This window comes from Poecilia formosa, unplaced genomic scaffold (genome assembly GCF_000485575.1).
Source record: "Poecilia formosa unplaced genomic scaffold, Poecilia_formosa-5.1.2 Scaffold37, whole genome shotgun sequence".
Classification (NCBI taxonomy): domain Eukaryota; kingdom Metazoa; phylum Chordata; class Actinopteri; order Cyprinodontiformes; family Poeciliidae; genus Poecilia; species Poecilia formosa.
The window spans coordinates 1,728,512-1,746,295 of record NW_006799976.1 but is presented as its reverse complement, the minus strand read 5'-3'; the positions used below and the strand labels follow the sequence as shown (position 1 = coordinate 1,746,295).

Genomic DNA, 17,784 nt, shown 5'->3' with positions numbered 1-17,784 from the left:
GTTTTTGGTCTCCAGTTGTGTTTCTTACACATTTTAATGCTCTGATATGAAAATGCTTGGAATACAATGTTTTTTTTTCTAAACACATTTGATGTTTAAACATGCAATGGAAACAAATGTACATAGTTATTAGTGTGCTTAGAAAATTAATCACACATCCAGTGATTTAGGAAAGTAGTGTAAAGCTCAACCAAAAGCAGTATTTTGTCACCTTCCTAAAACAGTGGTGAGTGTTTTTTTTTTCCCCACGAGGCTTTTTGGACAAAAAAAAAATCACTTGGCAAAAAATTACTTAAACCATTATTTTAGGAAGGTGACAATTTTCAGTTTAAAGTTTGTAGCAGAGACTGCAGAAATGCCTGCGCTGTAGTTGTGGAACAGTTTCTTTCCTTCAGATGGCAGGACTGAGTCCTTCCACTATGCTGCTGCTGTCCCAGTTACCACTCCAGTTCTATTGGGTATTTCCCAGTTAGACAGGCGGTGCAGTGGCCGACTTCCTTCTGGGAGCTGACGTTCTCCTTCTGGAAGGAGGAGATTCCCTCCTGGACAGCAGAGACGAGTCCCTCCACGGTCAGATACTCGACACTGTCGGCGCCTGCGCAGCAGAACGAGCACGAGAAGAGACGAACATTTAAACACGTTCATGTATTTAAAAAAAAGACATATACTGTATATTTATTAAGCCTTACCAATATAACCAGCGATGTCCTTAAACTCTGGCTTGTTGGCGATGAGCTCCTCTTTGGTTGGGATGTTGATGCCCATGTAGCAGGGGAACCTGATGGGTGGAGACGCCACCCTGATGTGAACCTGCACAGACAAGAGTCTTCAGTCACCATCACGGTTTTCTTTATATCAGTCAGTAAACACTGAAGTTAACGTAAAAGTAGTGAGTGCTATTTTTATCTGTGATTTTTTTTTCACTTCATACTTATAAAAAACATAAAACATGAGATTCTTTGTGTATCGTCGTTTATAGAATGAGACGTCATGTCTCAGAGATTGACTGCACAGAAAGGGTAAAAATTAAATTGCCTTTTTTTAATAGAGATCAATTTACGTGTGATTTTAGTGGAATGAAACAAAAATCTGGACTGCATTTGCTCACAATTAAAAATTTCTAGCTTTTTAATTATTCTATATGTGGGGATTAAAAAAAGTTGGCATGTTTAGTCTATAAAGGTGCTGTAGAATGAAAACTCAATCCACCCGGCATTGTAACATGAGAATTTTCTCATTTTTTTCTAACAGATAAATGCTTGCAAGTTACTGAAAGCTGCAGTATGTAACTTTTATAAAAAAAAATGTTTTTACATATTTGTTTAAACTTCACACTTAAATTCGGTGAGTTCAGATTTCGACATTTAAAATGTCTTCAATTATTTTTCTCTTTAACTTGATCTTTACTTCAGTTGAGGCTTAAATTTGTACTTTCATCCATTCTTTTGATTATTTAGAAGATGGCAATAATTTTTCAAAGAACAAACAAAAAAACATGGAAGAAAGTAAACAATCCTCTCATAAGAAATGTAATCAATTCTCATGATTTCTGGAAAAAAATGGCTTATTGTAGTTTTTCAGGGAATTAAAGAAAACTATTCTTGATTATTATCAAGATATCAGCTTCTTTTGTCAGGCAAAAGTCTGTATTTAGCTAAGTTTATTTAGCTTAAAATTGTTTACAGCACAAGTGTAAAAGCACTACAATCATACAGAGCTAAAAAACAAAAATGTGGAAAAAAATTATCCACGCTTATCTGTAACTTATTTTATTATAATTTCCTTTGATTTATTTATTTCACAATTTTAAAATGTCCTAAAAAGAGCTTCATTAATACAAATAGAAACACTACAATAACAGAGCCAAGCTGGTAACACTTCACTGCATACATCTCCATGTAAATAAATAGAATAAAAACTAAACGGACACTATAAACTAATCTGCATCAACCCCAGCAGTTGCTCCAACAACAGGAAACCAACCTCTGTCGCCCCAGCTTCCCGCAGCAGTTTAATGATGGGGGAGATGGTGTTGCCCCTGACGATGGAGTCATCAATAAGCACCACTCGTTTCCCTGCGAAGTTGTCGGTCAGCACCCCAAACTTCTTGGCCACTCCCAGCTGCCTCAGGCGGGTATTTGGCTGAATGAACGTTCTTCCCACGTAGCGGTTCTTGCACAGAACCTCCGTGTACGGGAGGCCGGACTGGGAGAAGGACGACAGGGAGATATTATTGTGAGTGTTGACGTGTTTCCATCTTTGAGCAGATGATTTGCGGACTGACCTGCTGAGCGTAGCCCAGAGCAGCAGGGGTGGCGGACTCCGGCACCGTGCTGACCAGGTCTACGTCCGTCGGAGCTTCGATGGCTAATTGGCGGCCGCAGCGCTGCCTCACGGTGTACACCATCTGCCCTGCGGTGCGGTAATATCCGGTCACTACACAGCGGCTGTGTTTCTATTACAAATGTGCGCAAAAGGTTTTCGATATTCCCCTAATGTCGACAAAATTGTGGCGTTTCCATGGAAACGCAATTAAAATCACATGAATAAGTTTGTTCACGCGAAGAAAAAAAAGCATACCGCGTCAACAACTTCCTGTCATCTTCTTTGTCTTTTCGGCCACTAGTAACATCTGGTTTTGATCACATGACTCGTGTGATGCGAAAAAAAGTGTTTCCATTGTCATTTTGCAAAATACACTAACTTCGATACTTCGGAAAAACCACCTTATCTTAGCGCAGAAACTTTTTGTTAAATAAAAAATATGAGTTTTTTTTCCTTCTTTTTTCTAAATTTATGTTTTCATTAAACAAATGTATTTTTTCGTACTTCCAATTTACGCAATTATACGCGGCTTAATGCTTAATACAGAAATATTCATACCTTCAAAAATGGAGTCTGGCCTGGCAAAATAAACGTATTCAAAGATACAGAAGGCGGGCAGGTCTCCTTCAGGGCGAGGAACGATGCTTAGAGATTTCACTCCAAACCTGGATATCTGAACTATTTCTCCTGGTAAGACCTCCCTGTAATACCTGAGATGGACTTGGCAATGTTAGAAACTAATACAGACCAGAGTTATGGACATATGGAGAAACATTAAAAGCAATTACTTTGCTCCGATGGACTGGAAGCTGCAGGACTCTGATGACACAACCCATCCCTCAGTGTCCTCTTCTCCTGCACCTAACCAGGGAGCAAAGAGTCAAGTTAATCATCCACCAGCAGCTTTCTGACCTCTGACGAAATCAAATCCCAGGGTGCTGAACCTCGTGTTTGTAAGAAAATGAGTTCAGAGGGGAAAGACGTGGACACCATGATTGAAATGCTGATCCGATGTCTTTGTTAGAGATCTTCAACTGGCTTCCCGCCAGCCTGGACTAAACTTTCACTTCTCCCAGTTTCACAACTCAATTAGAGCAATATTCTAAACAAGTGAAAATCAAACAGCAAAATCTACTCAAATACCTGGACTGTGGAGCCTAGAGATGGGAACAAGCCTTCCTATGGAGAGGGGCCGGTTCCCATACGGGTCACGCACCGCGTAGATGACATCTTTGAACATGATCAGTAGCGAGTAAGAGGTGGGCGTTTCCGTCATGAGGTTTTTAATTCTACAATAGAAGAAAACTAAAAGTCAGGTGAGGAAATAATGCGAGAAGGTGCATTTCGGCAGCGTCCGGACTTGGTAGTCACCTGGCGACCCAGTCAGGTGTGTCCAGCTCCTCCATGGGCGGAGTCAGCGCCAGCAGCTGGGTGATGAGCTCGCTGTCTGAGCTGGTGGAGAGACCGACTCCATGGCGCATTACCTGCACCACAAAGTTAAGACTAGGGGCATTAGACGCAAAACGTGCTCAAAGCTGCTGTCCTGATAGGCGTTAAAGAGGCAGTATTATATGTTTTTCAGGCACATAGAATCACATCTATTGGTTGAAGTAACTATGTTATAAAAAAATGCTACATATATAAAACATGACTTAAAAGAAATTTGATTTTGTAATTTAATGCCGTGAAATTGGGTCTCTGTCTCCTTAAGAAACTCCTGCTCTTTCTGAAACTCCGCCTCCAAGATGTCATCACATCATACCTCCTCAATTAACCCTTTAACAAAGTTTTTGCCAGTGTTTCACTCAGAAGTAGCTCGTATAAAGAGCTCAGTAGATGTGCAGTTCCATCAGGTGTTTGCTTGTTGCTGCTGAAGGAGCTGAGTGGGGGAGTCATGGGGCAGGGCTGCTCTGTGACACAGAAAGTAAAAAAAAAAAAAGCTCAGGAGGTCTGAACGCAACGCTAGGTCCACTCAGGTGTTTTGCACAGCTGAATGGTTGCCATGGGAGATTGAAGGATTTCCCAGACATGCATAAAGAAATAAATGCAACACTTTAGGCATGGTTTTGATGAGGGACTGATGATATAACATGACGTAAAGCTCAAAAACGTTAATTTTACATAATACTGCCCACTGATTTTTTTTATAAAACATAATCAGTGTTTTAACAACTCAGACTCAGCTCTATAGAATAGAATAAACTTTATTGATCCCCAAGAGAAAATTGCTTGTTGTCAAACTAACAACTTCATGTCAGACTGGGTTCTCTGTGAATGCAGTGGCTACAAACAACTATGGAGCTGGAATAGAATCAGCAAGTAAGTGAAAAAAATGAGAGGGAAAAATGTATTTATGCATAAAGCATAAATACTAATCACAAATAATATATAATGCTCGTCGTCACCTTTTTCCTTAAGGCACGGGCGTTGACCAGCTCTCCATTGTGCGCCACAGCGATCCTGCCGTGCAGCGTGTCGACCACAAAGGGCTGGCAGTTCTGCAGCTCCGAGAACCCGGTCGTCGAGTAGCGCGTGTGGCAGATGCCAAGGTTCCCGTAGCGGAGCTTGAGCAGAGCCTCTGGTGGGAAAGCGGTGCTCACTAATCCCATGCCCTGAGAAATGCCGAGAGGGATCATTGGTTGAAATCAGATTATTATTCGAGTGAGAAACAAACCAGGAGAGGCCCAAGCGGCCATTAAAGTGATCCAGGGTGAAGCGTTTACGTATAAACCGAACGTCATGTGTGCAATCTGAGGCCATGTTTGATGCGTGTGTGAATTAAACAACTCGTTCACCTTGTGGCTCGTGTATGTAGGCGGACTGGCTCCATTGCTTGTGACAATCCCAGCACTTTCCTGACCTCTGAGGAAGCAAAAACAAAATCGTCAATTTTGCTAGGATGGAGTCCGGATAAAAGATTCCAACAGGACCGGACATGCTCCAACAAACTCAGCTCTGATAATGCGCCTTGAGGCGGTTGAAACCGGTTTGATTTAAGCAATGAAGAAGAAAAGAGGAACCAGAGCTGGAGGAGGGGACACACACACAAAAAACAGAACAAAGGAGCTTCTCATTTGCGGAGCTGCCATTCATGGAGAGTCGTCTTGCTGCAGTTTCAGTCCATTTCACCAAGCTGCTTCTCAGATTACACTTGATCCCGCCCCCTCTGCACACAGCTTAAGCCAGTGGTGAGGCTGCTTTTCAGCACGTAGGCGTTGCTCTCAGGCTTAACCGCCTGGTTGCCTAGGGAACCGGGCAGCAGAGACAAAAAAAAAAATAAAAAAAAGATAGAAAGGGGGGGCCGAGGAAACGAAAACGTTTCCAGGTCAGCTCGAAACATGGAGAGAGGAACAGAGAGACAAAGAGGGGCAGACGGGGAGGTGGTGGTGGAGGAGCACGGCTCGCCGGAGAGGCCGTGGGGGGAAGCAGAGGTGCTGGCTCTCGTGTCAGTGTGGGATGAGGTTGGAGCTCAGCACGGCGCAGAGAGCAGGGGCACGTTCGAGTTGATTTCAGAGCGGCTGAGGCGGCTCAGCGTCGCGCGCGGCTGGAGGGAGTGTCAGGCTAAGAGCAGGAGTCTGGGACTTCAGAGCAGGAGGGCTGACGCGGCCGCGGGCACGTCAGCCGGCTTTGCCCCGGGACTGGATGGAAGGCCGGTGGAGGCCATCTACATTTCCTCAGTCTCAGTGCCAATGAATGAAGGTAAATCTGGGGTTAGCACAAACCGTAGCACTGCCTAAGACGTTCAGCTTTGCTTAAAGAGCAAGTATGTTATACAAGTTTTTTTTTGTTTGTTTTTGCCTGCTTGCTCTAAAAGCTGAATTATTTCCCCAATTCAAAAAAAAAAAGTTTTAACAAATGTAAAAGTAGAGATGCACTGATTTAGAAAATTCTAGATCGGGCATCAGTGACAATGTGCTCGATATATAAGGGCAGATCTATTCAGTCTAATTCTATGCTTTTTGCTCATGGTTTTTTATTTTGCATTATATTTAGAATTACTAGTTCAAAGAAAGTTTGTTACAGTTTATTTTTACATGGTTGACCAAGGTGGTGAACCTATTGTTTTTATTTATTTTACATTAAGTTGTTGTACTCCTCATTGAACTGACTGAACAAATTCAAAGTTGTGCTGTTTTTACTTGTTTGACCAAGCTTGTGAGGCTATTGCAGCATTTAAATGTGTTACTAGTGCAGAATTATCAAATATATTTGTAACGCAGTACATGTTTATGTTTACAAAAAAGAAACGTTTTAAGTCAGTTCAGCACTAATTTTCTGTAGTGGTACACATCAGCCAAAACCAAACCTCAGATATAGGCAGTGAAAAAAGTGGATCGGTTCATCCCTAGATAAAAATGTCTGTGTCTGTAGGAATAAAGGCTAGAATGCATCCCAGTCTTCCTCTCACACCAAACGTGACCGAAGAGGGCGGCCGCCACTGGACGGACGACGAGGTGCGGGCGCTGCTGTGCGTCTGGGCCGACCGCAGCGTCCGCGAGCGCCTGAAGAGCACGCTGCGCAACAAGTGCATCTTCCAGGAGATGGCTCGCCAGATGCAGAGGAAGTTCGGGGTGGTGCGCAACTGGAAGCAGTGTCGGACCAAATACAAGAACCTGAAGTACGACTACAAGACGGCAAAGAGCGCCCATGCCGCCGCGGGCAGCGGCGCCGGGGGCCCTGGGAGGTATATGAAGTTTTTTGAAGAGGTGGAAGCCATCTTGCTCAACCAGGGACTGGAGAATGGGACAGAGGAAATGCAAAAGAGACTATACAACGGAGATGTGACGGCGGGCCAGCTACAGACACCGCCGGGCAACACGAGATCCATCACGACGTCAGACAACGAGATCATCATTGAGATTGAAGACGGTGGGCATTACTGATGGATTACACACCATACAATCGAATTCAGGAAAATTAATTTTTCTGCATTATATTTTCAGACGACAACAGTGATGATTATGATATTGATGGAGACATAGAAGCACAATGGAGAGGCACAGGTATGATGTAATGTTTCGGTAACACTTTATTTGAAGGGCTGTGCATAAGACTAACATGACACCTGTCATGAACATGAAGAAGTCTTTAAGAATGTTTATGAATGTTGTCATGAAGTGTCATTCGGTAAATAATGACACTTTTAATACAAAGTTGCTCTAAAAGTTGCACTGAGAGTCCATTAAAAATGCCAACTTTGCATTAAATTGTCATTATTTACAAAATAATGCAAAGTTGGCACTTTTAATGGACTTTTAATGCAGGTGTTATGTCATGTTTATGACAGTGTCATATCAGTCTTATGCACACCCCTTCAAATAAAGTGTTACCAATGTTTCAGTCTAATTCACTGTGTAATACAAGGAAAATGTTTACATTTCTGACCTTCATTCATCTTCACATTACCTAAAAGTTTCATCCATCCATTCATCCAACAGTCATCCATATTTGTTCAAAATCCAACATCCACCTGTGTGCTAAATCCAACCGTTTGCTCATTTGTGTATTCATCCATCCATTGTTCTCCATAATGTATTCACCTATACGTCTATGATTTGTCTGTTTGTCCATTGAACGTTTACCAATCAATGTTCATCCATTTCCATCGTCTGTTAATTAATCCATGCAGTTTCAATTTATCCATCCAACAACATTCCATGATCTATCTAAGACTGAAACAGTAAATTAGATTAATTGTGACGACTCAATTCTTTAAGTAATTGTCATCTAATTTAGTAAATTGATTATCATTAACTGGAGTATTCAGACTCTGCGAAGAACGGAGTCAAAGCTGATGTTAAGCCAAAACTGCAAAATATATACAATTTGTATTCAACATGAAAATCCTTTGTTTGCAAATATGTTTCAACGAGGAAGTTGGTAAAACACATTTGCCATAAATTTTTTGATTTATACATTTAAGTTGGTTAAAAACAACCAATAATCCCCAAAAATTATGAATTTGTAACACAGCGAAATGTGCAAGAACTCTGGATCAAAGAGATGTTTACTACCTCTGTTCTTCTGCACCACAGAGGCCCATCTGACACAAGCAGACTCCCCAAGCTCAGACCAGTTCCACGTGGTCACGGTGTCGGACACTGGCCGGAACTGGAGCGACCAGGAGGTGCAAGCTCTCATCCAGGTGTGGTCCGACGAACGCGTGTGCAAGCAGCTGGAGAGCTCGAACAGAAAGAGGGACATCTTCGTCCAGATCTCCAACCGGCTCATGCAGCAAGGCATTGAACGCGACTGGAAGCAGTGCCACACCAAGTACAAAAACCTCAAGTACCTCTACCGGTCCCTTCAGAGGAGCAAGACGGACGAAGCTGAGCGGAAGCGCCTCATGAGGTTTTATGATGAAGTGGACGCCATCATGACACACGCCCCAAACGGCTCGCTACGCACCAGGGGGGCTGCTGACGCCTCGCATTCGGGCCCACTCCCAGTCTTGCAGATTTGTGAGGAAAAGCGTCGGGTTGACGTTTGCTTAGCAAAGTCAAGCAGAGGAGCAGCGGTGGAGGAGAAAACTTGTCGTAGTGATTCTGGCCTAGTCATAGACACTGATGATCTGAGGCTGCGAGAAATCAGGGAGCATCAGTCGGATCAACATCGCACCCCAAAGAGTGAGCTGATCATAATTTGTCTAATTACTATTAAAAGACCTTTAGTTCTTTAGCTAAACAAGAAAAAGGGACTTAAACCAACCATAAACATGAGGCCGCACTTTACCCTCAATATCTTTATCTGTTTTAGAATAAAATGTCAGTATTGCATTGCTTTAATAAAGTAATGCGTTCTACACACTGACCTTAAAATAGGGTCGGTAGGGTTTGGACTTTTATCTACAAAGTAAAAGTCCAAACAATTTAACATGCTGACTTACTACATTCACGACATATAGTTTATAGTTTAGCTTTTATATCAAAATGAGCTAAAATGTTAATGTTATTATGACTTTTCGTAGCATTAACCTACACTAACATATTTAATTGAGTAACAATAGTGTGAAGGCTAAAATTTTAACTTAAACAGTTCTATCATCACCATTTATTAATATTAACAACTTACCACCGTCATTATCGTAACGTTAGCTAAAATGCTAATTTTGACTATAAAGTTAATGTTAGCATGAGGTACTAGTCCAAACATATCCCCAATATTCAAGACTTAAAATTATGCACCAACTTATTGAAACATTCACAGTATCAATATCCTGAAAAACATAAAAAACTATGTTTAAAAAAAAAAAACAGATTAAGCTGTTGAGTTTACTTCCTCACTGTTTTTGCTGCTTGGTGTTTGCAGGCCCCTCTGAGACTCTGGCGGGAAAAGACGTCAACTTTCCAGCAAACAGAGGAACGAAGAGAAAAGCTGTGGATCAAGGTTTTTAAAAATTCCTCCTTTCTGTCATCACTGAGCATGTCCCATGATGTCTTGAATAAGCGAGGGCTCCGCCCCGTGATTTGCTACACAGAGGCTGGTAACGAGATGAGGATATAATTGTAGTAACAAAGAAAAAAAGAAAAAAACAAAAGACACACACAATGCCAGATTAGGTCGACTGTGACGCAAACTATGTATGAAGGACAGTAATGACATCAGAGCTTGCCGATGTTTTTACTTTCAGACTCCACATACCAGAAACCAGCGAAACTACTGAATACAGGCCGTGCTCAGGTGGAGGCACTGTGCAAAGAGGAGCAGGAGCATGTTCCCATAATAAAGATCAAATCCGTCTGCTCCATGGCCCACTCTAATCCACCCCCGAAAACACAGGTAATCATTAGAAACCAGTGTCACTTACAGTAAAAAACAAACAAACAACTTCTCAAGCACAGGCTGATAATTCAAATAGAAAGTGTGTTAATTCCTATTTTTGCCACTACTGGTCATTACCTGCACTATGAAATGTAATTTTGAAGGACATTAGTCATGATATTGATTTAAATCATATGCAAATCTAACATTGATTTAAAACTTTTAATTAAGTGAAAATGATGTTTCAGCCAACAGTGATTCTCATTCATTGTGTCTCATTCAAGGTTGTATTATGAATGAATATCAGCTTAGTAAAATTAAAGAAGTGTTGATGGTTGAGGTTGTAGCAAAAGGAAAAGAAAAGTGATGTTATCACAGCACATCTCAAGGGGTTTTTCTATGGATTATTTGCGTGTCCAGTTAGTGGAAATCCATTTAACCATCTCTAGCTTAAAATTGTACTGATACTCACAATATCTGGATTACTGCACACTAGTTACAGAGTTTGATCTTTTTTCTTATATAATGGGCCTCATCAGATAAGTGTGTGTTTGTGTGAGGAGGCAGGGGGGGGGGGCTGCAAAAGGAGCCTGCCCACGGCACAATTCATCCTAGGACCGCAACTGCATCAAGTCAAGCTTACTATGAAGCAGAGCTTTTTAATCCTGAGGCAATACATAGCACACTTTGGCTTCCTGTTTCTGTCACAGAAAAGGGTTATATGTCACTTAGGTATAATAAACACATTTTAAAAACTCATTACAATTTCTTTTAAATTTTGTGTTAATTATGAGTTAATTTTTATTTTCTCTTCTTTTTGAGATGAAATCAAACCAAGTGGAGAAGATGTCCTTAGAAACTTGTTAGAAATGAACTAATGACATTAAAAAAGATTAGAATTTCATCAATTAATTTATCAAACGTAGACAAACCCTACCAATCCTGCAGTTTTCTTTCTTTGTGTGAATTACATCACACATGTTGAAGTGGTTACATGAAATTAGGAAACTCTTTTGTAGAATAAATTTTTAATTGATAAATGAAGATTAACATTAAAAAAACCCTGCAAAAATGCAAAAGATGTGCACAATACTGATCAGTTGCCTTATGTGATGTCATCAGAGGCAAGTCCACCTGGAAGTTTGTTTTTGAGAGGGTAGACTCTACATTGCTTAAATAGCTATTCCCGGCAAAATAAAAATATCACATGTACTGCATGCGAAAACCTAAATATAAAGTACTTTGATGGCTTTTAAAGAAACAAGTCTGAGTAGTAGCTTTAAATGTTTTACAGACTTTAAACCCCCAGTTTCTACTTAGAAATACTGAGTGGACTCAAAACGTCACACAAACACTCTAACACAAATAATAGCAAATTTTAAATGTTTTAAATGTTTACAGGTTTGAGTTTAGGTAACCATGCCTGCATTATTATTTTTATTTTTTTCCCCTGAACTTGACACTGGAGGGGAAAAAAAGCCAGTCAAGAGAGAGCCATTAGCCAAAAGATAAGTTATCCTCCGTTACTCAAGGCAAACCTTCACGACGCTTACCTGTGCTGTAACGCCACCAGTCCCAGAGTGAGAACCTGAGCCACCTCTAGCTGCGTGGGCCACTCTCCGGCAGCCACGCAGCCGAAAACCCCGCACTCTTCCCCAATACCGGACTCCTCAAACTCCATGCTGGCCTCGACGCTGTGAGTCCACCGGTTACCCAGTTAACCCGAACGGACCGAGCGAAGCAGCGTGCGCGTGCACGTACACTGTTGAGTGAACACGTGCTTTGTGTGACACAACGTGGCGAACAAAAACAGGTCAGCTGACACCGTTTTTAACTCGCCATCACGAGGCCGAAACACACTAATTCAATCAAGGGTAAGGAAGGAAAAAAAAAAAAGATTGAGACGGTTTTCACCGAAAAAACAAGACGTCCTAACTCTTATCATGAATGAATAAACCCGGATTTGATCACAAACACAAGTGTTTGTACTATCCTGCTTGGTCACTAGACCTGCCGTCTCGAGTTGATCCGGTTTTCGACAGATCGATTGTCTTATCGAACTTAAAAATGGTGGCACTCCAAAGTTTTTCTCCTTAAAATTATGTGTTGGAGCATCCTGAACCCACGTGATCGCAAAACGCTGCTGTGATTGGCTGAGGGAGTCTGTGGAAGGCTGTGATTGGCTGTCAGTGAACGTAAGACAGGGCTCGGTTTCTTCCTCTCTCCTGCTGCATGCCTCCACGCCTCCCTGCTGCTGCTCCTGACAACTTTCTTTGGCTTGTACTCTAGGACAGTTTAGGACCGACCAACGCGATGGCTTCCAGCACAGGTACTGCACGAACAATCAATTCATGCTTTAGTTATTAAACGCCACCAGCTTGATTTCTCTTTTCGCTCTTGTGCGTGATTTCAGAGTTGAACATCGGCCAGAAGCTGAGTGAGGGGAAGACAAAGCAGATTTTCGAGCTGGTGGACCAGCCAGGACTGGTTCTGGTGCAGTCCAAAGACCAGATCACCGCTGGGAATGCAGCGAGGAAAGATCAGATGGAGGGCAAGGCTGCCATCGCCAACAAGACGACTTGCTGCGTGTTCAAACTTCTCCAGGAATCTGGTGAGGACTTGGTGACGTTTGTGAACCCAGAGGTGCTGGTGCTGCAGGGTGCAGCGTGAGCTGGTGCAGATGTGTCACATTTGCCCTCAAGCAAGTTTCACACAAATTCCTCAAGATATTTCAGGAATATGATCGTTATTCATCCCACCTACTCTCTGACAGTACAAAGAAAAACTACCTTAATTAGGACCTCTCACGATAACAAATTTAGCTTGACGATAAATTGTCACAGAATTTATTCCAATACACAATAATATTGTTGTTTAGAGACCATTTTCAAGTAATATAATGGTTATGGCATAAGAATGCAAATTTCAGATTCTCAAATCAATAAAATTAAAATTATAATGAACATTTTGCAATAGAACTAGAAGACATTTTATATACCTTAAATAAATAACATTAATTATGAAGTTTCTGTAGACAAAACTGTCTTATTCAAAAAAGGGCTGGTTGACACCCATGCAATGGACAGAAGAAACAGTAAATCAGGCAAAGGGAAATTATTGAATTTGTTTTTTCAATTTTTCAAGCGATTTATTGCTTATTGCGACAACCTTAGTCTTATTAGCAGCTGAGTACTAACGATTGACATGAATACTGGGGTGATTCCGAACGGAAAGGCCAGAGATCAGTAAGGTGACCACTAAGGACAAAGAAGACCACCTGGCTTTGACATGTTTGCCCTGAGGTAACATCAGGCATTTGCTATCTGTAAAGACAAAGTACAGCTACGAATGAATTTATCTCCAAATCACTCGTTTTCTCTGCCTTTACGCAGAAGTAATTGGGTAATTTTCTGCCATGTGCCTCTTCAGTCTGGTGTGTGTAAATCAAGCGGCAGTCGGGTCCGTCTTGTGACTTTCTTATTCATAATTCACCAGAACTGGGCCAGTCACATTCTAATTAAGCAGAATTGCATTGAGGGATGGAGCCTGTCTTTACACTGCTGATGGCTTTTTGAAGTTCTCTCTGTTTAAACAGTCAACCAATCAGTTCTTGTAATGATGATTGAGCCATTTTAGGCTATCATCTTTTGCTAACTGCTCTGGAAAGGCTGGAAGTTTATTGGTGTATTTTATATGTCAGGAATGACAAATTAGATCTGCCCTAACCAAGCCACTCATCCCTTTGTTTTTGCCCATTCTTCCATTCATCTAAATAATAGATTTGAGTTAGCCATTTGGAACGAACCATTTGTACAGACGTTCATTTGTCATGCCCTTCCATCCCTTTATACATTTGTTCACTCGTATAGTTACTGATGTATCTAAGTTTTGTGTTTTTAAGGCAATACAAACATAAATATTTTCTGCTTAGTACTTTCACACTTATGCTAAATTTGAAAAATATGGTCAAGAATCTACTGCTGTTTCTGAGTTTGAAAAAGTGTTGAATTTGAACATTAAAAATGCCTGGAACTCCTTCAAAAACCTGGAATACATTTCTAAAGTCTAAGGCTGGCGTTAAGCCGGAGCGTTTCTTAACATCTGCCTTGTTTTGCAGGCATCAAGACTGCCTTTGTGCAGCAACATTCGGAGACTGCATTCACCGCTGCCCACTGCGAGATGATTCCCATTGAGTGGGTGTGTCGCAGAGTGGCAACTGGGTCCTTTTTGAAGAGAAACCCGGGAGTCAAAGAGGGTTACCGCTTCACCCCACTGAAGATGGAGATGTTCTTCAAAGTAAGCGCGAAAGCTCACGATGATTGAAATCGGCCGTCTGTAAATGGGTGCGAGCTGAATGACTGTTGTTCTCTTTAGGACGACGCCAACAACGATCCTCAGTGGTCCGAGGAGCAGGTGCTGGCGGCCAAGTTCAGCCTGGCGGGGCTCACCATCGGCCAGTGTGAGGTGGACATCATGAACCGCAGCACAGTGGCCATCTTTGAGATTCTAGAGAAGGCTTGGGCTACTCAGAACTGTACGCTGGTGGACATGAAGGCAGGTACCCCCATCCCCCTGCTGGTTATTTACTCTACCCAACAACAGAACTTATTTTATTTTCCTATTTAAATCTTTGTAGATCGAGTTCGGCGTGAATGTTAAAACACGGGAGATTGTTCTCTCTGACGTCATCGACAACGACTCGTGGAGGCTCTGGCCGGCTGGCGATCGGAGCCAGCAGAAAGATAAGCAGGTCAGAAATTGTAATCGTCTTTATTGTATGATGACGTACCTTCAGTGAACTGTAAAGGCTAAAATGTTTTGGGTTTCTCCCCCCACCCCCAGGTGTATCGAGACCTGAAAGAAGTTACTCCAGAAGCAATGCAGATGGTGAAGAGGAACTTTGAGTGGGTTTCTGAAAGGGTCCAGGTAGGATTTACTTGATATCAGTACCTGAGGAATGCTTTGGTTTAGTGCAGCAGATGGTTGAATATTTCAGCAAAAATTTTCACATGCTAGCCACTGAAGAAATTCAAGATGGCAGCAATTTTCCAAGATGATCCCTGAGCAGATAAGTAATTTTGATGGCAAATCGTACACAATTGGACCCACAAATCATATTTACTGATGATGTTTTGATTTTTCAAGATGGCCACCATTGTCATCATGGGAAATGATTTTTACACTAAAATTTCCAACTAGGTGAAAGTGTTTAGTGTCAAATCGTAGCCTATATATTTTGAGCAATACAAATCATGTATATTTTCTTGATTTTTACTTTTTTTTTCTTCTTCTCTCTGGACATTTTTCAAAATGATTATAGTGGAGCATGTATATTTTCACTATAATTGGTAATGGTTATTGTCAATGGTGGTCACAGCTATCCACTGACATCCAAGTCATAAAAATAGGGAACAGTTTATGGCAATAATTGCTTTTAGAGTCAAACGGCGGCCATTTGGAAAATGACTGTCTTTCTGAAATTCAAGTGGATGGGAAAATATGAAAAAACACGACCAGAAGCATGAGCATGCAGATTGCTGTTCTTGTATAGTACTCTGTAGCACTAGTTGGTGTTCTTCTTAAACATTAACGCCTGCAGTGTGCTTAATGTGGGTCTTGATCCCTGTGTTATTGGTAGCTCCTCCTGGAGCCCCAAGCCAGTGGCCGGGTGGTTGTTCTGATGGGCTCCACCTCTGATATGGCTCACTGTGAAAAAATCAAGAAGGCCTGCACCTCCTATGGACTCCCCTGCATCTTGAGGGTCACGTCTGCTCACAAAGGCCCAGATGAGACCCTCCGTATTAAAGCAGAATATGAAGGTATGCATTTCTTATGATGAAAGGGCTAACTGATAGGTGTTGCCCTATGTGTTTTTTTTTTTGTTTTTTTTAACTTATTTTTCACCCCTAGGTGACGGGGTTCCTACTATATTCGTGGCTGTAGCTGGCAGGAGTAACGGCCTGGGGCCGGTGATGTCTGGAAACACCGCTTATCCCGTCATCAACTGCCCCCCTCTCACTCCAGACTGGGGAGCACAAGACGTTTGGTCATCCCTCCGTTTGCCGAGTGGTGAGCAGAGCACTCGGCGTCCTGTTTGCTGTACCATTAACAAGAGGTGGGTTGATCTGTCACAGCCTCTAAGCCCTCTTGTCTTCCGTGTCCTCCACAGGCCTGGGCTGCTCCACGATCCTCTCTCCTGATGCCGCGGCTCAGTTTGCGGCCCAGATCATCGGCTTGAGCAACCACCTGGTGTGGTGCAAGCTGAGGGCCTCCATGCTCAACACATGGGTGTCTCTGAAGCTTGCTGACCAAAAACTACAGGCTTGTAGCCTCTAAGTAGCTTAGACCGACTTGTGCCCTAAATCCATATCATGCCTTTGTCCTTTAACTGTAGATCTTCCTGAATCATTCCATTAAAACAAGAATTAATAAAATGGCCATTTATTTTGTCTGTTTAATCCATCAACTTCATCAGCAGAATGTAAAATGCAGCATTATAAGGTTTCCAGGGTTTCCCCCAGTGCATTATAAGCCTGGCGGGCCATCAGGCTTTACTTGTGCCCCCACCAGGCTAAGTATTGCTTATTTAAGTCTTTAAATAAGCATGCAAACATTTATTTAAAATGTTTGCATTTTTAAGACTTTATAGTTGGTGTTCAGGTATTAATTCTCCAATATTTCAATAACACATCAAATTTTCTGTCCAGTTTAGACATTTTTTAACTCAAAAACACAACGGGGAACTGGATGAATGACTTGCATGACTTGAAGCACACTTAGATTTCAACAGCGCAATTCTGCATTGTAATTGCATAGTAAGAAAAATAAATCTTAAGACAAATTTTGTACACTCTTCACTCAGGCAAATGCCCATTTTTGGGAGTTGACCTCCCAGTTTCTCATATCTGCTGTGTAATTTGTTGTTGTGCTTTCTATAAATTACTCTTTTAAAAAAAGACACACGGTTGACATATTTTTCCTCCTCACTGCTTGTGTTAAAACTCCCACAACACCATCTGCATGACACCTGGTTTGCTCTGAGTATCACTACTGCTGCTAAAAAAATAAATAAATTAAAATAAGAAAAACACTTTGCTATATCTCTATCTCCTGTGCTGCAGGACTCCAGATAAACCGCCAGAGGGCGCCTGAGGCTAATCCTTTCCTGTGCAAAATCTTAACCTTTCATTTCATTCCAGTAGTTTGTAGCCAAGAGAATGACTCATGACTACTGTGCCACCATTTTCTGTTCCTTTCTTCTTCTTCTATGATATCTCAGCTTTTCTTCTTGATAAAAAACAAAAGTATAATGATCCAGGATCTTTGCATGTGTGGGTGGCCGTGGGAGGACAGAAGTACTGTGGGCAGAGTGTACAGATGAGTCCATGAAAAATGAAGATCTTCATTTTTAAAAATTATTTTAAGTATTCAAACTCTAAAAATACAATGCAATCACCAACACCCAACCTCCTTGTTCCCTAACCGAAGAGCAGAGACAAATCCAGAGAGCTAGAGTGGACATAATGTCCAAGTCTCTGACTCCAGGTTTCCTAGACAACAGTAACATGGCAACAGTTGGTCTATATACAATAATCTGCTTTTCTTTTGCATCTCCTGCCTTGCTGTTACTCTGTGGATCTCTTTATTTCCTGTCTGTCCTCGCTGCCCTTTGTGGCTCCTCCGCCGTCGTCATGGATG

The 17,784-nt window shown here is 41.8% G+C and overlaps 2 protein-coding genes across 3 annotated transcripts; one reads left to right on the top strand and one right to left on the bottom strand.

Annotated features, from left to right (window-relative positions):
• Window position 1: 1 nt before the first annotated feature.
• ppat (phosphoribosyl pyrophosphate amidotransferase) lies at window positions 2-11,960 on the bottom strand. The gene is made up of 11 exons (XM_007550651.2): window positions 11,640-11,960; window positions 5,121-5,187; window positions 4,731-4,937; window positions 3,697-3,809; window positions 3,469-3,614; window positions 3,114-3,186; window positions 2,884-3,035; window positions 2,285-2,412; window positions 1,984-2,205; window positions 690-810; window positions 2-595 (listed from the first exon to the last, which is right to left on the bottom strand). The coding sequence occupies exons 1-11, from the start codon at window positions 11,765-11,767 to the stop codon at window positions 438-440; spliced, it is 1,515 nt and encodes a 504-aa protein (XP_007550713.1). The 5' UTR covers window positions 11,768-11,960; the 3' UTR covers window positions 2-437.
• paics (phosphoribosylaminoimidazole carboxylase, phosphoribosylaminoimidazole succinocarboxamide synthetase) lies at window positions 2,167-16,520 on the top strand. 2 transcript variants are annotated; one of them, XM_016670771.1, is made up of 15 exons: window positions 2,167-2,235; window positions 6,697-7,194; window positions 7,269-7,328; window positions 8,361-8,951; window positions 9,634-9,711; window positions 9,956-10,104; window positions 12,376-12,415; window positions 12,500-12,697; window positions 14,204-14,382; window positions 14,461-14,640; window positions 14,723-14,836; window positions 14,929-15,012; window positions 15,725-15,905; window positions 15,997-16,155; window positions 16,256-16,520. In XM_016670771.1, the coding sequence occupies exons 2-15, from the start codon at window positions 6,711-6,713 to the stop codon at window positions 16,420-16,422; spliced, it is 2,664 nt and encodes an 887-aa protein (XP_016526257.1). In that variant the 5' UTR covers window positions 2,167-2,235; window positions 6,697-6,710; the 3' UTR covers window positions 16,423-16,520. The 2 variants fall into 2 exon arrangements, with proteins under 2 accessions (XP_016526257.1, XP_007550712.2); XM_007550650.2 differs by lacking the exon at window positions 2,167-2,235 and adding an exon at window positions 5,241-6,024.
• Window positions 16,521-17,784: the final 1,264 nt, after the last annotated feature.

Bases quoted from the DNA above. Each gene is read 5' to 3' on its own strand.
- paics (XM_007550650.2), top strand. From the start codon at position 5,664: ATGGAGAGAGGAACAGAGAGACAAAGAGGGGCAGACGGGGAGGTGGTG. The intron at 9,712-9,955 runs GTTTTTAAAAAT...TTTTACTTTCAG, and splicing joins GAGAAAAGCTGTGGATCAAG to ACTCCACATACCAGAAACCA. The intron at 10,105-12,375 runs GTAATCATTAGA...CTTGTACTCTAG, and splicing joins ATCCACCCCCGAAAACACAG to GACAGTTTAGGACCGACCAA.
- ppat (XM_007550651.2), bottom strand. From the start codon at position 11,767: ATGGAGTTTGAGGAGTCCGGTATTGGGGAAGAGTGCGGGGTTTTCGGC. The intron at 5,188-11,639 runs GTAAGCGTCGTG...TTGCTTCCTCAG, and splicing joins CTGGTGGCGTTACAGCACAG to AGGTCAGGAAAGTGCTGGGA. The intron at 3,810-4,730 runs GTGACGACGAGC...TTTGTGGTGCAG, and splicing joins CCCGTGCCTTAAGGAAAAAG to GTAATGCGCCATGGAGTCGG.